Source organism: Haemorhous mexicanus, chromosome 34 (genome assembly GCF_027477595.1).
Source record: "Haemorhous mexicanus isolate bHaeMex1 chromosome 34, bHaeMex1.pri, whole genome shotgun sequence".
Taxonomy (NCBI): Eukaryota; Metazoa; Chordata; class Aves; order Passeriformes; family Fringillidae; genus Haemorhous; species Haemorhous mexicanus.
This window is the reverse complement of record NC_082374.1, coordinates 448,065-471,873: the sequence shown is the minus strand read 5'-3', so window position 1 is coordinate 471,873 and position 23,809 is coordinate 448,065. Positions and strand designations below refer to the sequence as shown.

General features: G+C 52.1%; 4 protein-coding genes across 9 annotated transcripts; 2 read left to right on the top strand and 2 right to left on the bottom strand.

The window, feature by feature from the left end:
* Position 1: 1 nt before the first annotated feature.
* PIN1 (peptidylprolyl cis/trans isomerase, NIMA-interacting 1) lies at positions 2–4,754 on the bottom strand. Its single transcript, XM_059872257.1, has 5 exons — positions 4,653–4,754; positions 3,383–3,433; positions 2,936–3,091; positions 2,579–2,689; positions 2–1,862 (listed from the first exon to the last, which is right to left on the bottom strand). Exons 1-5 carry the CDS (start codon positions 4,708–4,710, stop codon positions 1,753–1,755), a joined length of 486 nt encoding a protein of 161 aa, XP_059728240.1. The 5' UTR covers positions 4,711–4,754; the 3' UTR covers positions 2–1,752.
* Positions 4,755–5,655: 901 nt separating this feature from the next.
* LOC132340977 (hepatic lectin-like) lies at positions 5,656–10,612 on the top strand. 3 transcript variants are annotated; one of them, XM_059872235.1, is made up of 6 exons: positions 5,656–6,638; positions 7,910–8,017; positions 8,667–8,735; positions 8,892–9,043; positions 9,832–9,941; positions 10,331–10,612. In XM_059872235.1, the coding sequence occupies exons 1-6, from the start codon at positions 6,596–6,598 to the stop codon at positions 10,482–10,484; spliced, it is 636 nt and encodes a 211-aa protein (XP_059728218.1). In that variant the 5' UTR covers positions 5,656–6,595; the 3' UTR covers positions 10,485–10,612. The 3 variants fall into 3 exon arrangements, with proteins under 3 accessions (XP_059728218.1, XP_059728219.1, XP_059728217.1); XM_059872234.1 differs by having other exon boundaries at positions 5,685–6,638; positions 9,829–9,941; XM_059872236.1 differs by lacking the exon at positions 7,910–8,017 and having other exon boundaries at positions 5,683–6,638; positions 9,829–9,941.
* A 1,225-nt stretch (positions 10,613–11,837) lies between these two features.
* Positions 11,838–21,197, top strand: LOC132340872 (LIM homeobox transcription factor 1-beta-like). Its single transcript, XM_059872040.1, has 8 exons — positions 11,838–11,895; positions 13,734–13,920; positions 18,819–19,036; positions 19,601–19,758; positions 20,028–20,105; positions 20,227–20,344; positions 20,512–20,631; positions 20,759–21,197. Exons 1-8 carry the CDS (start codon positions 11,838–11,840, stop codon positions 20,989–20,991), a joined length of 1,170 nt encoding a protein of 389 aa, XP_059728023.1. The 3' UTR covers positions 20,992–21,197.
* Positions 21,198–21,514: 317 nt separating this feature from the next.
* On the bottom strand, positions 21,515–23,727 carry CHCHD5 (coiled-coil-helix-coiled-coil-helix domain containing 5). 4 transcript variants are annotated; one of them, XM_059872242.1, is made up of 5 exons: positions 23,650–23,727; positions 23,055–23,192; positions 22,426–22,641; positions 22,170–22,273; positions 21,515–21,739 (listed from the first exon to the last, which is right to left on the bottom strand). In XM_059872242.1, coding segments are annotated over exons 1-5 (477 nt in total). In that variant the 5' UTR covers positions 23,652–23,727; the 3' UTR covers positions 21,515–21,722. The 4 variants fall into 4 exon arrangements, with proteins under 4 accessions (XP_059728225.1, XP_059728223.1, XP_059728224.1 ...); XM_059872240.1 differs by having other exon boundaries at positions 22,426–22,630; XM_059872241.1 differs by having other exon boundaries at positions 21,515–21,742; positions 22,185–22,273; positions 22,426–22,630.
* Between the last annotated feature and the right edge of the window lie 82 nt (positions 23,728–23,809).

Here is a 23,809-nt window from a genome sequence, read left to right as displayed (position 1 = left end):
ATTCCACTGGAGGGGGATTTATTTCTGCAGGAAAAGAGCTGGGGCTTTACAGCTTTTTTTTGGGAATTTTTGCACGGATCCAAGCTGGGATTTTTGGGATTTTTCCTGGTTTTTTCCCACTGAACGAAGCAGAAACAACGACAGAACCGAAAAATCTTGGAAAAAACCTCCCCAAATCCAACTTTTCTTCACCCCAAACTGAAAACCTGTGGCCCCGAAAGGGCAGGAAAACAGAACTCCGGCCACTTTTTCCCAATTTCCTGTGAATCTACCCCAAAAATCCGGCAGCTGTTTTTTGGAAGTCCAAGCGATGGTGCCGGGAAATTCCCGGGATAATCCGGACGGATGCTGTGAAGGGACACCACGGGAGCTGCCTCATCTTTGCTATTAATTAACGAGTAATTAATTAATTAATGGCTTGAATCAAGAGGAGCCTTTGGATCGGGGGCGTTTTTGGGGAGAAAAGAGCGGGAATGAGTTAAATAAACATGCAGGGGGTGGGGGAGGGGCCTGGCCTGGCACTGGCCGCGGCACCTTTGGCGGTGGCGTCATCGTTGGTGTCATTATCATCACGTCATCATCATCATCATCACTGTCACCATTGTAGGCCACTGCCATGGCTGGTCATTGTCACTGTCATCATCATTGGTCATTGTCACCTTCACTGGTCATTGTCACTGTCACCACTGTTGGTCATGGTCATAGTCATGGTCACCATCGTTGGTCGTTGTCACCTTCACTGGTCATTGTCACTGTCACCACTGTTGGTCATGGTCACCATCGTTGGTCATTGTCACCTTCTGGTCATTGTCACTGTTGGTCATGGTCATCGTCACCACTATTGGTCGTGGTCACTGTCACCACTGTTGGTCATGGTCACTGTCACCATGGTTGGCCATGGTCATCGTCACCACTGTTGCACATGGTCATTGTCACTGTTGGACATGGTCACTGTCACCTTCACTGGTCATTGTCCCCATCACCACCACTACTGTCATGGTCACTGTCACCACCGTTGACCATGGTCACTGTCGCCTTCACTGGTCATTGTCGTTGGTCATTGTCACCGTCCTTGTTGTCACTGTCACTGCTGGCCATCGTCACCGTTGCCGTTGTCACTGCCACCACCGTGGGACCGCTGGGAGCCGGCTCTGGCCGGCCCAACATTCCCAAAGAACCTGGGAATTCCCTGTTTTCGCTCCCGCCCGGGAGGGAACACCGGAGGAGCTGTGGGGTCTGGAGTTCGTGGTGGGGAGCGCGGGGCGGGATTCCCGTGGATTCCCATGGATTTTCTGTGGATCCCTGAGGATTCCCATGGACTTCCATGAATTCCTGAGGATTTCCATAGATTCCCATCAATTCCTGAGGATTTCTGTGAATTCCCATGAATTCCTGAGGGTTTCCATAGACTCCCATAGATTTCCATGAACTTCCATGAATTCCTGTGAATTCCCACAGATCTCCATAGATTCCCATGGATTTCCTGAGGATTCCCGTGGATTTCCTGTGGATTCCCATGGATTCCTGAGAATTCCCATGGCTTCCCGTGGAGTTAACAGATTTCTACAGATTCCAACGGATCTCCACGGATTCCCCAGGATCTCCTTGAATTCCTGTGGGTTCCCATGAATCCCCATGGATTCCTGAGGACTTCCACAGATTCCTGCAGATCCCCACAGGTTCCCCCGGGCTCCCAGGGATTCCCGCCCGTTCCCACGGAATTCCCAGGAGGCCCCGCCCTCCCAAGGCACTTCACTCGGTGCGGAGGATGATGTGGATCCCGGATTCCGTGAACACGGGGCCGCTCATCTCGCCGGCCCGCAGCGCGAACGAGGCGTCCTCGAATGGCTTCTGCATCTGCCCTGCAACCCGAAATTCCATGTAAAAACTTGGGATCTGGGGCACTTCCCCAGGAAAACTCTGGGATTTGGGGGGGGGGGGGGGGGTGGGGGGGGGGGTGGGATTCATTTCCCAGGAGTTTGTCCTGCTGGATTGATCCCAGACAGAATTTTGCGTCATAAAGGGAAAAAAGAAACATATAGAGAGGTTTGGAACCTAAAAAAAGAGGAAGTACCACCCAAAATTCCATAAAAATTTTGAGATTTGAGGCATTTCCCAAAGAAAAATCTGGGATTTGAAGGGGGGGAGTTGATTCCAGAAGTTTGCTCCAGTTGGAATTATGGGGGATTTGGGGTTTTATGGGGGGATAAATCCCCTAAAAGCAATGGATTTGGGGTTTTTTTGGGGATGAATCCCATGGAATTGAGGGATTTGGGGTTTTTTTGGGGATGAATCCCCTGGAATTGAGGGATTTGGGGTTTTTTGGGGGATGAATCCCCTGGAATTGAGGGATTTGGGGTTTTTTGGGGGATGAATCCCCTGAAATTGAGGGATTTGGGGTTTTTTTTGGGATGAATCCCCTGGAATTGAGGGATTTGGGGTTTTTTTGGGATGAATCCCCTGGAATTGAGGGATTTGGGGTTTTTTGGGGGATGAATCCCCTGGAATTGAGGGATTTGGGGTTTTTTGGGGGATGAATCCCCTGGAATTGAGGGTTTTTTTGGGATTAATCCCTCACCTCTCCCGAATGCTCCCAGGTCCCCTCCGGCCTTGGCCGAGCTGCAGTCGCTGAACTGCGAAGCCAAAGACTCAAAATCCTCCTCTCCTGATTTGATCTTCTGGATGTAACCTGGAAAAAACGGGAAAACCCCCAAATTTAGGGACCAAAAGCACTCCACAAATTCCCTGGATGCCGCAAATTCCATGGAAAAGGAGACAGAGCCCCAACACATCCTCAAAACCACCCCAAAACCAACATTCCTCTAGGCTTTCCCCCCCCCCCCCAAAAAATCACCATTCCCACTTTTATTTTCCCAAAATGGCTATTCCCAGGCTTTTTTTCCCGCAGCATTCCCGGATTGCCCCCGGCACTCGCCGTTGATGAGCTCCAGCGCCTCCTCCTTGGAGCGGGTGATGCGCTCCTGCCTCCAGCTGCTCGGCCGCCGCGACTGGTTGTGCTTGACCAGCAGGTGCGAGCAGCGCACGCGGCCCGGCTCCGCCCGCGCGCCCCCCGCTCGGCCGCTCCCACTGGCTGGCGTTCGTCAGGTGGTTGAAGTAGTACACCCGTCCTGAGGGGGTATTGATCGGCTATTGATCACTTATTGACTGCTGATTGGTACCACGAAACCTGGCTATCGGCACCAAAACCCCTCTTACAGGCCCCAACACTGACCCTGCTGGCTGGCATTCGTCAGGTGGTTGAAGTAGTACACCTGTCCTGAGGGGTTATTGATCAATTATTGGTTATTGATCAGTTATTGGTTACTGATTGGTATCAAAAATACTGGCTATTGGCACCAAAACCCCTCCTACAGGCCCCAACATTGACCCCACTGGCTGGCGTTCGTCAGGTGGTTGAAGTAGTACACCCGTCCTGAGGGGGTATTGATCAATTATTAGTTATTGATCAGTTATTGACTGCTGATTGGTACCACAAAACCTGGCTATTGGCCCCAAAACCCCTCTTACAGGCCCCAATACTGACCCCGCTGACTCGTGTTCACCAGCTGGTTGAAGTAGTACACCCATCCTGAGGGGTTATTGATCGGTTATTGGTTATTGATTGGCGATCAGACATTGATTTACACTAAAAAAACAGGTTATTCACATCAAATCCCAGCTTAGTAACAGCTCATTGACCCTGCAAGCTGGTGTTCATCTGGTGGTTGAAGTAGTACAGCCTCACAAAGGAGTTATTGATCAAATATCACTTATTCATCAGTGATTGGTTACTGACTGATGCTGAAAATTGAGGTTATGGAACACAAAACTCAGGTTAAAGGCCCTAAAAATCCATTGATGGACACCACTGACTTGTGTTCATCGAGTGGCTGAAGCAGTAAAACCATCCTACAGAGTTATTGATCAATTATTGTCTATTGATCACTGATGGGTTAGCGATTGGGAGTGAGAAAAAAGCTTAAAGATACAAAAACCAGATTACAGACCCCAGGATTGACCCCACCATGAAGTGAATGAAGTAGCACACCCTTCCTAGGGGATATTGATCAATTCTTGGTTATTGATCAGTGATCGACTCACCAACCCCCAAGTTATAGACCCCAAACCCCAACGTCCTGACCCCAAAAATCAACTTCTGACCCCCGAAAAACCGCCCAAGTTCTGACCCCTTCCTGCTGGGGAATGACCCCCCACCCAAATCCTCCTCAACTGGGGGTCCCTCCTTCTCTGAGGCGACGACCCCCCCCCAAATTGCCCTCACGACGGGGACTCCCGCTCAAATTCCCCTCACGGAGTTGACGACCCCCCCCCAGATTCATTCACGGAGGTGCCCTCCCCCTTCCCTGAGATGAAGATCCCCCTCAGAACGCCCTGAATTGTGGATCCCCACCCAAATTTTCCTCACGAGAGTGACTTCCCTCCCTGAGGCCATGACCCCCACAGGACCCCCCCCCTCAATTTGGTGCCCGCCCCTCCCCAAATTCCCCTCACGCACCTCCCCCCCCCACGCCCCCTCATCGCCTCCAAAGCCCAACCCCGCCGCCGGCACCTCCCCCCTTTCCCACCTCCCCCATCCCCGCCGCTCCTTCCCCGCGCCCTTCTCCTGTAGCCCCCTGCTCCCAGGCCCTCACCGGAGCTGCGGCTCATGCGCTTCTCCCACCCCGCGGGCAGCTTCTCCTCCTCCGCCATCTTCCCTTCCCTCTGCCCACCGCGTGCGGCCCGCCCACACCGGCGCGCGGAGGGGCGGGCAAACCCGCCCTGCTCGCGATCCCATTGATCGCCAGAGACGCGGCGCCCTTCAGCGGGCAATTCTATTGGCGGAGCCACCCGTCAATCAGGCGCGGGCTGAAGCCAAGCTGCGCGCGGGAAAGGAGGGACGGTGGCCGCGCTTGGACAAACTTAACCGGAAGGCAAAGACACAGCGCCACCTCGACAATCCCCGGTTAGGGCGTCCTGGTCCCACCGGAGCCACGAAATAACCGGGGATTCCAAAAGCAGCTTTATTATCAAAAAATTCAACTCTCCAGGACGCGCGCGGCCGGTTAAAAGCCTCAGCGTGGCGCCGGTTTGGTCACAGAGGGGATGAAGGCAGAGAACCGGGGGTGGGGAGGAAAACGGGAAACACCGGGAGAACCGGGAGACACCGAGGGGACGCGGCAGCCGCTCCTGGTCGTTCATCCCCGTCGTGGATCTCATCCGCAGTAGGAATTAAGGCCAACGAGGGGTGGGTTGGTGGATTTAGAGGGGGGGAAAGAGGGGTGAGGGGTGCGAAGCCTTCCCCGGGACGTCCGCAGCCTCCTCGGGACCCCTCAGGGGTCTCCCGGTACTTCCTGAGCGCTCCCGGTACCTCCAGAACCTCCCGGGTACCTCCAGGCCGCCATTGTGCTGAGCCCGGAAGTGACATAATTGTATGTGGGAAGTGACGTCACATAGACGCCGGTTAACGGAAGCGTTGCCTGGCAACAGCATTTGTTGTTAGCAACGGCCAAGATGGCGGCAGGAGCGGCCCGGGCCCCCTCACTGGTGGGTACTGGGGGATCCTGGAATTACCGGGGGGGTCTTTGGCTTCCACGGGGGGCTCCGAGGGGTCATGGGGGATAACGGGGACTTGCAGGGGAAAAACGGCGCCCAGAGCCACCCTGGCCTCGCCTTTTTCCTGCCCCTTCGCCACCTTCTTCCCGCCTTTTTCCCGCCCTTTTTTCCCGCCCTTTCCGCCGCCCCTCAGGGCCCTGCTGCCATTTTGGGCCGCCCTGACCCCAAATCCTCGGGAGTTTTGGCAAAAATTTTCCTGGAATTTGGCCCTGGTGATGAAATCCAGGTCTCTGTGCCCTCGGAATCGCGGGATTTGTTCCCAAATCGAGGTTTTTTTGGGATAATTCCCGATTGTTCAGATTTCCTAGGCTTGGATTTTGTGGTTTTGATTGAAAGGGAGGAGGAAAATCCTTGAAAATTCCCAAAAAATCTCTCCAGCAGCCACAAAAATTCAAATAAAAATTTGCCAAAATCCCCGAAATTCAAAGAAACATTGTCCAAAATCTTCAAAATAAATTAAAAATCCCCACAGATACACAAAAATTTACAAAAACAAAATCCACAAAAAATTTTTTTTAAAAATTTAAAAGTGCCCTGCAACCCAAAAATAACCCATCAAGATCTAAAGAATCCATTAAAATCTTTTAACATTCCTTAAAATAAAAAAAAAAAATCAGAGCAATCCCTAAAAATCAATGAAAGCCTCACAAAAATCCACAAAAAATAAAATCCATGAAAATTCTGCAAAAGTCCACAGAAATCCCCCTCCAAAAAATCCCTAAAAAATCAATTTTAAAATTAATAGAAAAACACTAAAAATCCCAAAAAATCCTTGGATGAAGGGAAAAAAAAAACCACAAACCTGCAACTCTCTGGAATTGGCTCCAATCCAAGCCCCAAAATCCAACCCCAAAAATTCCTTGGATTAAATTTTAACCCTCTGGAGGGGAAGGAGGAACCGGAACATTTCCAGGACCATCCCTGGAGTGCCCCTGTGGGCCCTGCTCCGGAAAATCTAAAAAATCCCTCCAAAACTCCCAGGATGGACGAGGAGGAGCTCCAGGATGACCTGCGCCTCTTCCCAGGTGGAATTCCTGGATTTTTCCTGCTTTTCCAAGGGTTTTTCCAAGGGCTTTTCCTTCCCTCTTCCTCCCCTGATCAGGGAATTTGGATAATCCCAAAAATTCCCCTCCCGGGAGCTTCAAATTCCTGGGAATCCTAGGAGGAAATTATGGGAATTCCCAAAAGAATCCCAGAAATAATCGGGAAATGATTAAAAAATAATTCCCTAAATAATTCCCCTATAATTCCTTAATAATTCCCAAAAAAATTCCTTAAATAATTCCCAGAATAATCATTGGAACAAATGATTCCAAATAAAATTATCCTGGAATTAATCAGGAATGAATCCCTGAATAATTCCCAAAAGAATCCTAATAAAAGAAGCCCAAATCCCAGGAATTTTTCCCAAATTTTCCCCTCCTGGAGGCAAACTCAGAGCATTCCTGGTTATTGATTAACCCTGGACAAACAGAGCGGGAAAAGCTGGGGGGAAATCCTGGGAAGAGCAGGGAGGGATTTTCCTTGGATTTTCCCCTGGTTTTTTCCCAGGATTTGCCCTCCATTTTTCTGGATTACCCCTGGATTTTCCTTCCATTTTCCCTGGATTTTTCTTCATTTCCCCTCCATCTTCCCCCAGATTTGTTGGATTACCCCTGGATCTTTTGTGTTTTCCTGTTTTCCCCATTTTCCCCATTTTATCCCAGTTTCATCCCATTTCCCCCCCCCACCACCCTTTTTTCCCTGATTTTCCCTGGTTTTCCCCATTTTATCCCATTTCCCATTTTCTCCCCCTTTTATCCCATTTCTTTCCCATTTCTTTCCCATTTTCCCCATTTCCTCCCATTTTATCCCCAATTTCCCCCTTTTCCCCCCGTTTCCCCCCATTTTATCCCCGTTTCCCGCTATTTTATCCCCATATCCCCGTTTCTCCCCAGTTTCCCCCATTTTATCCCCAATTTCCCGTCTTCCCCCAATTTCCCGTTTTCCCCCATTTTATCCCCAATTTCCCGTTTCCCCCATTTTATCCCCAATTTCCCGTTTCCCCCCGTTTTTCCCAATTTCCCTGTTTTTCTCCATTTCTCCCCGTTTTATCCCAAATGTCCCCGTTTCCCCCCATTTCTCCCTGTTTTTCCCCATTTCCCCACTTCCCCCGTTTTTCACCCCATTTCCCCCCCTTTCCCCTGTTTCCCCCAACTTCCCTGTTTTTCCTCCATTCCCCCCACCCCGTTTCTCCCCGTTTTCCCCGTTTTCCCCCCGTTTTTCCCGATTTCCCCGTGTCTCTCCCCGTTCCCAGGCGGCGCGGCGCTCCCGGCGCGGCTGCGCTCCTTCCCGGCCGTGTACCTGAGCCTGGCGCTCTCCTCGCTGCTCCTGCTGGGCCTCAGCGCCCTGGCGCTCGCCAGAGGTGCGGGACCCCCGACATTCCCGGAATTCCCGGAATCCCTGCTGGCAACACTCCCGCTCCGAATCCCGGAATGCCTCCGTGTTCCCAAAATCTGGGCCGGGAAGTTCACCCGAATTCCCATCCATTCCCTGAGTTCCCAAATCCTTCCATTCCCCCAGTTCCCCCCATTCCCATCCGTCCCCATTCCCTGAGTTCCCAAATCCTTCCATTCCCCCAATTCCCCCCATTCCCATCCATCCCCATTCCCTGAGTTCCCAAATCCTTCCATTCCCCCAATTCCCCCCATTCCCATCCATCCCCATTCCCTGAGTTCCCAAATCCTTCCATTCCCTCAATTCCATTCCAATTCCCGTAATTCCCTGAATTCCCATCCCAAATCCCACAATTCCCCGGAATTCCCTAATTCTGCATAGGGGAACTCCCCTTCTGTTCACCCCAGATCCTGGAATTTCCTCCTCATTCCATCCAAAATCCCTGAAATTCCCTCATTCCCATCCCAATCCCAAAAAGACCCCTCAAATTCCATCAGGAACTGGGACAGGAAATTCCCAAAATCCCCAAATCCTGGGATACAAAGGGTGGGAAGTTCCCAAAAAAACCCCAGAATTCCGATTTTTCAGGAATTTTTCCCTCTTTTCTTTCCCGCCAGTTTCCTCCATTTCCTCCAAACTCCACCAGGAGAAACCAGAGTGGAATTTTTCCAGTTGGGATTCCTTCCGTAAGTCCCGAAATTCCCAAAATTCCCTGAATTTCTCCCTTTTCCCTCTGGGTATCCCCAATATCCCAACACCCGGGGGATTCAGGGGGAGAGAATTCCCAAATCACAAAATCTGGGTAAAATTCCCCCACGTCGGTGCTGGGGCTGTTCCCGCAGTGTTCCCGTGCGGGGCGGATTCCCGGGAATGGGAGTATTTCTCTGGGAATTGTTATTATTTCTCGCTGGCGCGGCTGAGCTGGGAGCGGGCGCGGGAGCAGTGCCGGGAGCGCCGCGCCGACCTCGCCGCCGTCGGCAGCTTCGCCGAGCAGGTGACCCCAGACCCCGGAATTCCCCGTCCCTCATCCCCATCCTGACCCCAGACCCCGAAATTCCCCATCCCTCATCCCCATCCTGACCCCAGACCCCGGAATTCCCCGTCCCTCATCCCCATCCTGACCCCAAACCCCGGAATTCCCCGTCCCTGATCCCCATCCTGACCCCAGACCCCGAAATTCCCCACCCTGATCCCCATCCTGACCCCAGACCCCGAAATTCCCCGTCCCTCTTCCCCATCCTGACCCCAAATCCCAATCCCAAATCCCCACCCTGATCCCAAATCCTCGAAATCCCCATCCCCGATCCCCATCCTGATCCCAATCCCAAATCCCAGTCCTGAATCCCAAGTCCCGTGCCCAAATCCCCACCCTGATCCCAATCCCAAATCCCGAATCCTGTGCCCAGTCCCCATTCTGATTCCAAATCCTGAGGCTCAGTCCCAAATCTTGAATCCCAAATCCTGAGAACCTATCCCAAATCCCAAAGGGAATTCCGAAATGCCGCACAAACCTCGCTGTCGTCATCAGCTTGCCGGAGCAAATCCCAAATCCTAAATCCCAATCCCAAATCCTAAATCCCAATCCCATATCCTAAATCCCAATCCCAAATCCAAACTCTGGATCCTGAGCCCAAATCCTGATCCTGATCCCAGTACGGATTATCCTGATTTTCCTGATTTTCCCTTTTTTCCCGCTGATCCCAATGATCCTGATCCCAAAATCCCAAAAACCCCAGTGGTCCCGATTTTCCCGACGATCCCGATTTCCCCCCGCTGCAGCAGTTCCTGATGTCCCGCGCACGGAACGAGCGCTTCTGGATCGGCCTCACCGACCGGAATTCCGAGGGAGACTGGGAATGGGTCGACGGCACTGACTACAAATCCTCCTTCACGTGAGCCCTGGGTCCCAAAATCCCGGGATTCCACCCCCAAATCCCGGGATTCCACCCCAAAGTTGGGATTGGGGTTTTTTCCCCATAAAAATCCCACAATCTTGAGGGAAATTGGGATATTTTTCCCCTTGGAAATCCCACAAATTTGGGGGTTTCTTGGAACTTTCTCAGCAGAAAGTGAGCCAAAATTTGGGACTTGGGGATTGTGGAGCCCAAATGTTGGAATTTTGGGAATTCCCTCCCAGAAATCTTCCAAATATTGGAATTTTGGGGAATTTCGCTCCCCAAATCTTGGGGGTTTCGCAAAACTCCCCCCAGACTGGGAATTTTTACTGGGGACTTTCCCCCGCCACGGCCCTTCCCATCCCAAATCCCGATTTTTCTCCCAGGTTTTGGCAGGAGGGGGAGCCCAACGACAGCGGGAATAACGAGGATTGCGCTCACCTCTGGATCTCCGGGAAGTGGAACGACGTCCGCTGCACCTTCGAGTGCTTCTTCGTCTGCGAGCGCCCCCTGCCCCAAAAATCCCCTTTCTCCCACTAAAATCCGGGATCTCAATTCCCAGTTTTCCCGGTTTTCCCACCCCGCGGGGCTGCGGCGCGAAATTACAATTTTAAAAAAAGGGAATTTTTAGGGGAATAAAAGGAGATTTCTGGTCTGTTTTGTGCGAATTTGGGATTTTCCTGATTTTTTCTGAACTTTCCTGGAGTTTTCCCAGATTTTTGGGCTGTTAGGGGTGGGAGATTCCCAGGATTTTGGTGGTTTTGAGGTAAAGCACTCTGGAGATCCAGGGATTTGGGAAGTTTGTCGGCCCCATTCCCGATTTTCCATAATTTTCCCTAAAAATCAGCATTTCCCAAACTTTTCCCTATTTTTTTTCCCTATTTAATTTGGATTTGCAGGGGAAATTTCCCCGGGATTTGGGTGGGTTTGGGGATTCAGGTCCTGGGTGGGTCTAGGATCTCACAGGGATTTGGGAATTTGGGAGTTTTGTCCTCCCCGTAACCCCCAGATCCCTCTGGATTTTCCCCAAATCCTTCTGGATCCCAAATTTCCCCAATTTCCGCCAATCCCTTCGGGTTTGGGGATGGAATTCCCGGGTTTTTATAATTCCCACTTTTTGGGTTTGGGAATTCCCTTTTATTCGGGGATTCCCATTTTCTGGGGGGGAAGGGACTTCCCAAAAAAATGGGAATTCCCTCTCCCTCTCCCTCTCCTCCCCCCCTCCCCCGTGCGCGCCCCCGCCCCTCCCCCGGGAGCGCGCACGGGCGGGGGCAGCGCCGGGCCCGGTGTCACTGTCGCGATCCCGCTGTCGCCGTCACTGTCGCGATCCCGCTGTCGTTGTCGCCATCCCCGTCCCGGTGTCGCCGTCGAGGTCCCGGTGAGTTCCCGCGGTGGCGCCGGCAGTCCCGTCGGGGCCGCCGTGTCGCGACAGTCGCGACGGGCGCGGGCGGGGGGAGCGGCGGTGCCGGGGCGGTTCCGCGGCCGCCCGGGAGCACCGGCAGGAGCCGCGGGAGCGGCGCGGGGCACGGCGCGTCCCGGTTCTCCCTGCCCGGGATCTGCCCGCTTTTCCCCCGCTCCCATCCCGGTTTTTCCCCGGCTCCCATCCCGGGCTCTTCCCGGTCCTTTCCCTCGCTCCCATCCCGGTTTTTCCCCGGTTTTCCCCCGCTCCCGTCCCGCTCTCTTCCCGGTCTCTGTCCCGCTCCCATCCCGGTGCTTTCCCGGTCCCTCCCCGCTACGTTCCCGGTCTCCTCCCGGTTCTCCCCCGCGGCTCTTCCCGCTCCTCTCCCGGCGCTTTCCCGATTCCTTCCCGGTCCCGTCCCCGGTCCTTTCCCCCGCTCCCACCCCGCTTTTTCCCGCTTTTCCCGACGTTTCCTCTCCCCCGCAGCCGCCGGGATGAAGCCGGAGGAGGCTCCGTCCTGCCGGGAGCAGGGAACGCCGCTCCCGGGAGCCGGTGAGTACCGGGAATTCCGGGAAAAACACCGGGAATATCACTGGGAATTCCCAAAATTCCCTCCCGCATCCCCAAATTCACAGAAATTACGAGATTTCGGGATTTTTTCCCATTCCGGGGTCCCTTTTCCCGTTTTTCCCAGAGTTTTCCTCTTTATTCCCGTTAAATCTCCCCCTTTTCCCAATCCCGTTTTTTTTTTAGGCAGAATTCCTTTTTTTTTTTTTTTTTTTTCATTTTCCCGGGCTGGAATCCAGGATTTTCCCGGGGATTTTTCCCTGATCCCACACTCCCAGAAATTCCCGAAAATTCGTCCTCATTCCCTCTTTAATTATTCCCGGTTTTTCCCTCTAAATTAAGCAGGAATTTGGGATTGGGATTAAAATTGGGATTTTAAATCCTTAATTTTAACCTTCAGTGGGGGGAAATGGGATTGAGTGAGTTAAAAATGAGGGGGAAAACCTCAGGAATGGAATAAAAATCCGTGGAAAACCCCCAGGAATTTGAATTTGGAATTTCGGGGTCCAAATTGGAGCTGGGCTTGGAATTTGGGAATTGGAATTTGGAATTGAAATTGGGATTGTATCCCAAAATCATTTGGGATCCCAAATTAAAACTGGGATCAAAATTCCAAATTAAATCCGGGATTGGTGGCTCCCCTCATTCCCATTTTCCTGGGGCTTTTGGGCTCCATCCCTGGGATCCAGGGCCGGATTTTTCCCGGAATTCGGGCAGAAGAAACCCGGGAATGGCTTTGGGAGGAGGAGGAGGTGCTGCCAGAGAAAAATTGGAATTTTTCCCTCCCTCCCTTCCCTTTGAGGAGCGGCCAGAGATGAAAGTTGGGATAAAAATTAGGGAGAAAAACCAAATTCTCAGAAATCCAACATGAGAAAAAAGCCCTGAATCCCCTGGATTCCTTCCCAAAATCCCCCAAATTCCTCTTTTTTTCCATGGAAAAATGTTCCTTTGGATTTCTGGGAGCTCCCCATGGAATTTTCCCCAATGTCCAACCCCATTTTTCCTGGGTTCTCCCATTTTTCCCCCCGAATTTCTCTGGTTTTCCCTAAATTCTCCCATTATCTCCCAAAATTTCCCATTATTTCCTGAATTTTCCCCAAATTTCCTCCGGATTTCCCCCAGATTTTCCCATTTCCTCCCAGTTCTCCCATTTCCCCCAAACTTTCCCAGGTTTCCCCCCAGTTTTCCCCCGTATTTCACCCAGATTTTCCCTTTTTTCCCCCCAAGTTTCCTCAATATTCCCCAGATTTTCCCATATTTTTCCCCAGACTTTCCCATTTTCCCAGGATTTCCCCAGTCTCTCAATTCCCCCGGATTTCCCCAATCTCTCCCTTTTCCCTGCACTCTTCCCCATTTTCCCCCCAAACTCTCCCATTCCCTGCATTCCCACAATCTCTCCATTTCTCCGGTTTCCCCCCAAATTCTCCATTCCCCATTGTTTCCCCTCAATCTCTGCATTTCCCCCGCACTCCCCATTTCCCAGGATTTCCCCCCACTCTCTGCATTTCCCCCGCACTCCCCATTTCCCAGGATTTCCCCCCAATCTCTGCATTTCCCCCCCACTCTCCGTTTCCCAGGATTTCCCCCCAATCTCTGCATTTCCCCCCCACTCTCCGTTTCCCAGGATTTCCCCCCAGTCTCTGCATTTCCCCCGCACTCTCCATTTCCCAGGATTTCCCCCCAATCTCTGCATTTCCCCCGCACTCTCCGTTTCCCAGGATTTCCCCCCAATCTCTCCATTTCCCAGGATTTCCCCCCACTCTCTGCATTTCCCCCGCACTCTCCGTTTCCCGGGATTTCCCCCCAATCTCTCCGGTCCCCAGGCTCTCCCCGCGCGCTCCCGGTGCTGTGCGCGGGCTGCGGCCGCGGGATCTGGGACCGGTTCCTGCTGCGGGTGAACGAGCGCTCGTGGCACGAGCGGTGCCTGCGCTGCTCCGAGTGCGGCCGCGCCCTGCGGGGCCGCTGCTTCAGCCGGGAGCGCCGCCTGCTCTGCCGCCCCGACTACGAGAAGTGAGTCCTGCCCGGCCCGGCCCCCTGCCCCCGCCTTTGCCAGCAGTTTCCCCCCGACTTTCCCCCTTTTTCCCCCGATTTTCCCCACCTTTCAAGGGTTTTCCCCGGTTTTCCCTTTTTGCCCTTGATTTTCACCATTTTTCAAGGCGGTTTTCCCCATTTTTCAAGGTTTTTCCCTGGCTTTCCACGATTTTCCCCCTGATTTTCCCCATTTTTCACGGGGTTTTTCCCCATTTGTCAAGGTTTTCCCCTCACATTTTTAGGGTTTTTTCCCCCCCATTTTCAAGGTGTTTTTTCCCATTTTTCTAAGTTTGTTTCCCCATTTTTCAAGGTTTTCCCCTGGTTTTTCCATTATTTTTTCCCATTTTTCCAGGAATTTCCCCTGCTTTCCTCCCCCCTTTTTCCCAAGAAATTGGACGAGGAGGGAGAGGATTGTTTTCCCCACAAAAACCCCAAATCCAAAGGGATTTTTCATGGAATTCTCCCCTTCCCAGGGCCCCTTCCAGAGGCACCTGTCCCATAAATCGGGAAAAAAAAAGGGAGGAAAACTCCCTTCGGTATCCCTTTGAAGTCGGATTTCTGGGAATTCGGGAGGGATCCGAGCCCTTGGAGCCGTTCCCGGCCTCCTCCTCCAGAATTTTTTGGGATGAACTCGCCTCGAACTCCTCTCCCAGCTCTTTCTTCTCAGGTTTTTTAGGCTTTTCCTGGAATTTTGGGGTTTTTTTGGATCTCATCCCATCCCATCCCCAAATTCCCATCAGGATCCCCTCAGGAATTCCCAGGAACCTCCAATCCTGGATATTCCCAACCCATGGGGATTGGGAAAACCCCGGGAATTTGGGCCTAGGATTTGGGGGATCCTCGGGAAAACCAAATTCCCATTTTTTCTCCCAGTTTTTTCCCAGCTTTCCCCTAATTTTTTTTCCCCATTTTTCCCCAATTTCTGCCACTCTTCCCACATTTCCTCCTCTTTTTCCTCCATTTCCCCACTTTTCCAAGCATCCAGACCCAAAATTCCCATAAAAAACAGGAGAAAAATCTGAACTTTTCCCCCTCAGGGGGTTAAAAATCTGGGATTTGGTCATTGCAGGTGTTAAAAGTCCGGAGTTTTGGCCATTCCCAAGGTTAAAAATGGGAATTTGGGCTCCATTGGAGCAGATCCGTGCCCTTTCCCACCCTGAAAAATTTCGGGAACAGGGCCCGGGTTTGGTTAATCTTTAATTCCTTGGGGGAGCAGCGAATTCCAGAGGCAAAAGTCTGGGAAAAAAATCAGGATCTGTGTCAAAATCCCCAGGATCTGGGGGTCTTTTTCCAGGTTTTTGGGGTTTTTGGGGGATCGAGGTTTGGGAAATTTGGGAATTCAGATTCCAAGGGGTGAGGGAAAGGGGAAAATTTAGGAAACCGGGGGGGGGAATCTGGGAGGTTTTGGGATGAAAAAGAGGGAAAAGGGTGCTGGGGGTGGATTTGGTGGGGAAATTTGGGAATTCTGGGGTTGCCATCCCCATTTTCCCCATTCCCATCGTCCCAGCTCCCGGAACCCGTGGGATAACGAATCCCATGGAATTAATTCCCTAAATCCCATCAAATTCCCAAATCCCATTAATTCCCGGAGCCTCATTTGCATATTCCCTTCATTTCCCGGGATTCATTAAAAGGGAATTTTTACTGTGGGTTTTTTCCCCATTCTGGGCTGGATTTTTCCCATTTTTCCTGATTTTTTTCTTTCCCTCTTTTTCTTTCTTTCCCTCTTTTTAAATTCACAATTTTCTCCTTCTTTCCCAATTTTTCCTCTGTTTTTTCCTTATTTCTTTCCCTATTTTCTCATTATTAATAATTTTTAATAATTATCCAGATTATTACTAATAAATAGTAATAATTCTGCTTATTAGATATTACTTGTAATAACAATCATTTAATTAAAATTAGTAGAACTATTATTAGCTTTTTTCAATAATTCATTATATTCCACCCTTCTGTTATTATTCTCCCATTACTATTATTATTTTAAATTTTTTATTATATTCTGCTACTTATTTATTCTTATTTGTCATTAATTACAATTGATTTAAATTATTATCATTATTATTGGTAATTATTATTGTTATTAATTATTACCATTCTTTTCCACCCTTCTATTATTATTAAACCCAACTCTCATTAGCAGCAATAATTATCAGCACTAATTATTAGTCCAGCTTCTGTTAATTATTAATAACTTTTAAAATTGCTAATAAAGAGTTGGATAATAAAAATGATGCATTAATAACAATATTAATTACTGTAAGTATTAATAACTATTTTAAAACTTATTAATATCCCCCTTTTTATTCTTATTTTATTCCCACTTTATTCCCTCTTTTCCCCCTTTTATTCCCACTTTATTCCCATTTTTTCCCGGCTTTTCTCCCTCTCTCCTCATCCCCACCTTTAATTAACCCTCCCCTAATGAATCATTAATGAGCTCCTCTCATTAAATCCTTATTAATTCCTCCCCTCCCCCACTCCCACTTTTCCCATTTTTTATTTTATTCCAATTTCCCCCCCCCCACCCTGGAATGGGCAGAAAAAGCCGGAAATTGGAAAAGCCCAACAGGAAATTGAGGTGGGAGAAGATCAGGGGGAGAATTCCTGCCTGGAATTTTAATGGATCCAAACCTCAGCCCAAAATCCCTTCTTTTCCCTCTTTTTTCCCAAAAAAACCCCAAATCCAGGAAGAAATATCCCAAAAATTTCCCTTTTTTTTCCTTCTTCCCCCCCCCCCCACAACAAAGCCCCCCAAATCCAGGAGGAAAAATCAAATATAAAATCTCACTTTTAAGGAAAACCACCCCAAATCCACAAAAAAATCCCCAACATTTCCCAAAAATTTCCTACTTTTTCCCCCCCCCCAAAAAAACCCAAATCCGGGAGGAAAACGAGCCATAACAATAAAAAAAAAAAACAAAACCGATTTTTAGGGAAACCCCCCCCAAAAAAAATTCCCAAAACTTGGGGGTTTCCATAAAATCCCAAGGGCTGGGAAGGGAACCTCCGGAAAATCCAATTCCAGCGGCGGCTCCGACCCCCCCGGCCCCAGCGGAAATTGCTCCGGCAGAAATCCGGGATAATCGGATCAACTCCCTTATTAAATTTTCCAGCCTCGGCTCCGTTATTAAAATTCCCAGAATTCCCAGCTCCGGCACCAAAGGGGGAAAAAATGGATTTTTTTTTTTTTTTTAATCCCTTTTTATTTTTTCCCTGCAGTTTTTATGCGGCTGGGAAAGGGGAAAATGGGGGAAAAAATCCCCCCCAAAATGGGGAAATCCCCAAAAATTGGAGCGCATCCCGAGTTTTCCTCCACGTGGCTGGGAGGGGTGGGAAAGGGGTCCCAAAAATGGGATTTTCTGGGATTTTTTTTCCATGGAAAAGCTGCTTGGAATATTCAGCTATTCCCAAATCCTGCCTTTTCCAGGGAAACGGGGCTCAAAAATTGGGATTTTCCTGGAATGTTCAGCTTTTCCCAAATCCTGTCATTCCCAAAAAAACAGGGCCCCAGAAATGGGGATTCTTCCGGGAAAAGAGGGATTTGGGATCATTCCCATTTTCCAGTTTCCCAATTCCCACTCCCAATTTTTGGGGAGTTTCTCCCCTTTCCCAAATCCCTCTGGAAAAATCCCAAAATCCCTGGGGAAAAAAAAAACCCAAAACTCCTGGAAAAAAACCCCAACCCTCCCTTTTCCCACATTCCCGTTTCCATGGAAACCCCGAGGGAATTATTGGGATTTAAGCGGATTCTGGGGATATTAAAAAACCTGGGAGAGGCTCTCCAGGAATTCCCGGGAATTTTAATTCCCACTAATTGGAGCTGACGGGGATTTTATGAGCTCGGGGTTGTTTTATTCCCACAAAAAAAGGGCTGGAAAAGTGGGGAAAATCCCCCTTTTTTGGAAATTCTGGTGGGAACATCCCAATACCCCCAAATACTGGGATACAAAGGCCGGAAATGTCCCAAAAACTCCAGATCCCAGGATCTTTCCCCCCAGATCCCATTCTTCCTCCCAGATCACAAGATTTTTTCCCAAAATCCCAAATTTCCCCCCTAAATCCCATTTTCATCCCTCAAATCCTAGGTTTTTTCCCCCAAATCTCGGGATTTTTCCCCAGATTCAAGATGTCCCCTCCAAATCCCATATGTTTTCCCCCCAAATCCTGTTTTCTTTCCTGCAAAATCCCGGGATACTTTCCCCCCACATCCTGGGATATTCCCCCCCAATCCCAGGATATTTCCCCCCCCTCCAAAGACCCTGGATATTTCCCCCAAACCCCGGGATATTTCCCCCCCAGATCCCTGGGATATGCCCCTCCCCCCCCCAAACCCGGGGATATTTCCCCCAAATCCGGGGATATTTCTTCCCCAGATCCTTGGGGTACCCAACCCAGATCCCTGGGATATTTCCCCCCAGATCCCGGGGATATCCCCCCCCAATCCCTGGGATATTTCTCCCCCAAACCCCAGGATATTTCACCCAAATCCCCGGGATATTTCCCCCCCAAATCCCCGGGATATTTCCCCCCAAAACCCCGGGATATTTCTCCCCCAAATCCCCGGGATATCCCCCCAAATCCCCGGGATATTTCCCCCCAAATCCCTGGGATATTTCCCCCCCAAATCCCCGGGATATCCCCCCAAATCCCCGGGATATTTCCCCCCAAATCCCTGGGATATTTCCCCCCCCATCCCCGGGATACCCCCCCAATCCCCGGGATATCCCCCCCAATCCCCGGGATATTTCCCCCCCCATCCCCGGATACCCCCCAGTCCCGGGACATTTCCCCCCAAATCCCCTGGATATTTCCCCCCCCATCCCCGGGATCCCCCCCCAGTCCCGGGACATCCCGCCCGTCCCGGCTGTCCGCAGGCTGTTCCCGCGGCGCTGCAGCCGCTGCGGGGGCGCCCTGGGGCGCTCGGAGCGCGTCCTGCGGGTGCGGGAGCGCGTCTTCCACGAGCGCTGCCTCCGCTGCGGCTCCTGCGCCCGCCGCCTCCGCCGCGGCGACGAGTTCGTGCTGCGCGACGGCCGCATCCTCTGCCGCGGCCACGCCGAGCCCGCGGCCGCCAGCCCCGGCGCCGCGGAGGGAGGTAAAAATCGTCCTCAGCGGGCACTCCGGGGGTTTGGGGCATTTGGGGGATTTTTGGGAATTTTTTGGAATTTTTTTCAGGATTTTTGGGGTGGTTTTGTTGTTGTTGTTGTTGTTTTTTGGGGAATTTTGGGGGTATTTTTAGGGATTTTTTTAAGGGGGTTTTGGGGTTTTGGGGGTATTTTTTTCGGGATTTTTGGGAGTTTCATTAGAAGTTTTTGGGGTGTTTTTTAGGGGGTTTTGGGATTCTTTTTTTTTTTTTTTCCCTTAGGATTTTTTAAAATTATTATTTTCTTAGGGGTTTTTTTGGGAATATTTTGGAATTTTTTGGAGTATTTTTGGGAGTCTTTGGCATAATTTTTTTTTAAGATTTTTGGGGATTTTTTTTTATTGTTTGGGGAGATTTCTTGAGACTTTTTTAGGGCTGGAACAGCCAAACCTTTCCTTGGAAATTCCAGGCCTGGTACGGCCCAAAAAACCCAAAATCCTCTGGGAATTCCAAGTCCCAGTGAAGGATTTTTATTTTTCCCCCCAAAATTCCCTTTTTTTTTTTTTGTGGCCGCAGCTCCGAGCGAGGACGAGGAGGGCCGGGATTCCCGATGCTCCCGGAATTCCAGCGGGAAGGATCCCAAACGTTCCAAGCGGCCCCGAACCATCCTGAGCTCCCAACAGCGCCGGGCGTTCAAAGCCTCCTTCGAGGTCTCCTCCAAACCCTGCCGGAAGGTGCCAGAATGTTCCGGAATGTGCTGGGAATGGGCTGGGAACGGGCCAGGATTGAGCTGGGATAATTCCGGGATTTTGGGATGGGGTTCTGGGGCTCTGGAATTGAGATCGGGGGCTGGAATTATGAAGGATTTTCCCCCCGTTCCCGCTCTCCTTCCTGGAATTCCGAGGGATTTTTTTCCCCATTCCCGCTCTCCTTCCCGGAATTCCGAGAGATTTTTTTTCCCCATTCCCGGTCTCCTTCCCGGAATTCCGAGGGATTTTTCCAGGTGCGGGAGACGCTGGCGGCCGAGACGGGGCTGACGGTCCGGGTGGTCCAGGTGTGGTTCCAGAACCAAAGAGCCAAGGTGGGAATTCCGGGAATTCTGGGATAAAAAACAACCCCAAATCCTCCAAACTCAGGGTCTAGCGGAATTGCAGGATTTTCCTGGAATTTTTCTGGGTTTTTTTTTTTTTTTTTTTTTCCAGATGAAGAAGATCGCCCGCAGGCAGCAGCAGCAGGAGCAGCTCGGGAATTCCAGAGGGGGAATTCCAGGCGGGAGAGGACCCGGGAGGAGCGGCCGGGATGGGAATGAGGATGAGGAGGGTCAGGAATGACGGGAATGGGGTGGGAAAAACGGGAATGGGAAAACGGGAATGGGGCGGATCTGGGATGGAGGAGTCGGAAATGGGGAAGTCAGCACATCCCCATCCCCCATCCCGATGTCCCGATATCCCGTATCCCGATATCCCCGGTGTTCCCGCCGTTCCCAGGCCTGCAGCGGATCCTGGTCCCGTATTCCCAGATCCCGCCGCCGTCCCTGGAGCCCCACGGATTCGGGAGCGAGGCCGGAACGTTCCGGGGAACGACCCCCCCGGAGCTCGGGCCCTATGGTAACCGCAGGGAATTCCGGGAATTCCGGGAATTCCGGGAAACGGGACGGGCTGGGAATGCCGGGGCCCCGTCCTGGTTTTCCCCCCTGCCCATCCCCTTTTACCAATTTTTCCCACCTTTTCCCAGACTCTGAGGGAGTTTTCCAGGAGCTGGATGGGGACGCCCTGGGATCCTTGGGAGCGGCCCTGATTCCCATGGAGAATTCCCAACAGCTGATCCTCCTGAATGCCGGAATTCCCGAAATTCCTGAGCCCAGGGATGCCCTGGAGCGTCTGTTCGCCGGGAATCCCAGAATTCCCGAACCTGGGAATCCCATGGAGCGCCTGTACTCCATGCAGAGCTCCTACTTCACCTCCTGACATCCCGGAACTCCCGAAAATCCCAGTCCTGGGAATCCCCAAAAACTGGGATCAACCCCCTACGAGATTCCGCTGGAATTTGGAATTTTCCCTCTGCTCCTGTGCCAATTTTGGGGGGGAATTTTTGGAATGATTCTTTTTGTTTGTTTGTTTTTGTTTTTGCATGTCTGGGAGGAAATAAATCCCAGGGAAAAAAAAAAAAAAAGAAAAAAGAGAGGGAAAAGTTTTGGCAATTGGGGGATTTTGGCGGGTGGGGGGGTGGTTGGATTGGAATTCCCAGGAATTTTGGGGCTCCCAGGGGTTGAGAAGGCTCCTGGAATTCCCAGGTTTTCTTTTTTTTCCATGGAAAACAGCTACTCCAATCCCTGAATAACTCCATGGGACCATGAGATTCCCAAAAAATCCTCAAGAACTGGGAGGGAGCCAAGGAAAAGCTGGAAAAGAAGGAAAAAGTGGGAAAAGATTGGAAAGAAAGGAGGGGAAAAAAGGAAAAAATTGGGAATGAAAAGAAGGAAAAGCAGAATTTTTGGTCCCATCCCGAACATTCCTGGGGAGACCCCGCTGGAATTTTTATTTCTTCCTCCAATTTTTGGGATAAAAGCTCAGGAATCCGCAGGGAATTGCGGATCAGGCCCCACATCCCAGGGCTCCTTTCCCAGAGGGGCAATTCCCAGGATTTGGGAGGAGATTCCGGAAGGTTCCGAGGCTTTCTCGGCATTCCCGGATGGGTTTTAATTCCAGGGATTCTCTGGGGAGGGAAAAAAAAGGGAAAAAATTCACATTTTCATCCCAAAATTCCAATTTTTTCCCCAAATTTCCTTTTTCCAGCTTATTCATGGAAAAACCCGGCACCTGGGTGGAATTTAGAGAATACAAATCCCACTTTTGCCCCAAAATTCTGGATTTCCAGCATCTCCTGAGGCAGGAGGGGCCGGGGCCATTTTTAGGGTTTAACTCCCGTTCCTACCCCAAAATTCCAGCTCCAAACTGCCTTCCAGGGGGTCCAGCCTCACCTGTGGGGGTGTCCCTGGGGGTGGCACTGGGGATGGCACTGGGGGTGGCACTCTGGGTGGCACTGGGGGTGTCCCTGGGGGTGTCCCTCTGGGTGACGTTCTGGGCGCAGAGCAGGAACTGGCTGACGTGGGGGGGGTAATTCCCATTTTTATCCCAAAATTCACCTGTGGAGGTGGCACTGGGGGTGCCCCCGGGGCTGGCACTGGGGGTGTCCCTGGGGGTGTCCCTGGGGGTGTCCCTGGGGCTGGCACTGGGGGTGTCCCTGGGGGTGTCCCTCTGGGTGACGTTCTGGGCGCAGAGCAGGAACTGGCTGACGTGGGGGCCGCACTTGGGGGATTAATTCCCATTTTATCCCAAAATTCACCTGTGGAGGTGGCACTGGGGGTGGCACTGGGGGTGCCCCCGGGGCTGGCACTGGAGGTGGCACTGGGGGTGTCCCTCTGGGTGACGTTCTGGGCGCAGAGCAGGAACTGGCTGACGTGGGGGCCGCACTCGGCCGCGCTGCGGGGCCGCTCCCGCAGGCAGCGCTCGAAGGCCCCGAAGGAGTCGGAGCAATCCCGGCGGATCCGGCGCACCAGGGGGCTGCGAGGCAGCGGGAGAACATCGGGAAAACATCGGGGGAAAACTGGGAAAGCACTGGGGAATGTCGGGGGAAATCGGGAGAACATCGGGGAAAATATCGGGGGAAATCAGGGAAAAAATGGGAAAATATGGAGGAAAAAAGGGAAAATATTGGGGAAAACATCGGGATTGGGATCGATGCCACCGGACCCATCCCTGGGATCAGCCCCAGGGATCGGGTCAGAGTCCCCAGAGTGTGTCACTCACGTTTGGGGACACTTGGTGACAATCCCAGCGTCCCCAGTGTCCCCAGGGTGTGTCACTCACGTTTGGGGACACTTGGTGACAATCCCAGCGCCCCCAGGGTGTGTCACTCATGTTTGGGGACACTTGGTGACAATCCCAGTGCCCCAGGGTGTGTCACTCACGTTTGGGGACACTTGGTGACAATCCCAGCGCCCCCAGTGTCCCCAGGGTGTGTCACTCACTGGTTGGAGGCGCACTCGGTGACGCTCAGGGACAGCTGGTGACAATCCCGGTGCCAGCTCCCGGGGCTCGCGGCCACACAGCGCCCGTAGCGCTCCAGCTCCGGCCCGCAGAGCTGGGCGGTGACGGCCAGCGCCTCCCTGCGACAGTGACAGCGCGACAGGGACAGTGTCACCTCCCCGGGACAGAGACAGCGCGACAGAGACAGTGTCACCTCCCCGGGACAGAGACAGGGACAGTGTCACCTCCTGGTGACGGCCAGCGCCCCCCTGCGGCAGCGACAGGGACATTGGCAATGCCGGGGACACCGGGACAGCAGCAGGGACAGCGGGGTTGGAACAGGAGGGACACCGAGGGGACACGGAGGGGACACGGAGGGTCGGAACCGGGGACACGGGGGGGGCGACAAGGTGGCCGCGAACACATCGGGAAACGCAGGGCCTTGAAGAGCGGGAGGGACACGAGGGGACAGAGCGCGACAAGAGGGACACGGAGGGGACACGAGGGACACAGCGCGACACGAGGGACACGGAGGGGACACGAGGGACACGGAGGGGACACGAGGGACACAGCCCAGCCCCGCCGCCCCTCACTCACATGGCGCCTCTTCCTCCGCCGCCGCTTCACTTCCGCCACTCTCTCACTCTGCGCATGCGCCCCGCCCTCACTTCCGCCACTCCCTCACTCTGCGCACGCGTCCCGCCCCGAGGCGGGAAACGCGGGCTCGGCGCACGCGCAGAGGGGGAAACGAAAGCGG

Bases quoted from the DNA above. Each gene is read 5' to 3' on its own strand.
- PIN1 (XM_059872257.1), bottom strand. From the start codon at position 4,710: ATGGCGGAGGAGGAGAAGCTGCCCGCGGGGTGGGAGAAGCGCATGAGC. The intron at 3,434-4,652 runs GTGAGGGCCTGG...ATACCCCCTCAG, and splicing joins GCGCATGAGCCGCAGCTCCG to GACGGGTGTACTACTTCAAC. The intron at 3,092-3,382 runs GTTGGGGCCTGT...GACGAACGCCAG, and splicing joins CGCCAGCCAGTGGGGTCAAT to CCAGTGGGAGCGGCCGAGCG.
- LOC132340872 (XM_059872040.1), top strand. From the start codon at position 11,838: ATGAAGCCGGAGGAGGCTCCGTCCTGCCGGGAGCAGGGAACGCCGCTC. The intron at 11,896-13,733 runs GTGAGTACCGGG...TCCGGTCCCCAG, and splicing joins AACGCCGCTCCCGGGAGCCG to GCTCTCCCCGCGCGCTCCCG. The intron at 20,106-20,226 runs GTGGGAATTCCG...TTTTTTTTCCAG, and splicing joins TCCAGAACCAAAGAGCCAAG to ATGAAGAAGATCGCCCGCAG.
- LOC132340977 (XM_059872234.1), top strand. From the start codon at position 6,596: ATGGACGAGGAGGAGCTCCAGGATGACCTGCGCCTCTTCCCAG. The intron at 8,018-8,666 runs GTGCGGGACCCC...CTTTCCCGCCAG, and splicing joins CGCCCTGGCGCTCGCCAGAG to TTTCCTCCATTTCCTCCAAA. The intron at 9,044-9,828 runs GTGACCCCAGAC...CCCCCGCTGCAG, and splicing joins TCGGCAGCTTCGCCGAGCAG to CAGTTCCTGATGTCCCGCGC.
- CHCHD5 (XM_059872240.1), bottom strand. The intron at 22,631-23,054 runs GTGAGTGACACA...GTGCTTTCCCAG, and splicing joins ACCGAGTGCGCCTCCAACCA to TTTTCCCCCGATGTTTTCCC. The intron at 21,740-22,169 runs GTGAATTTTGGG...TTCCCTCCCCAG, and splicing joins CCCCAGTGCCACCTCCACAG to AGAATCCCTGGAATTAAAAC.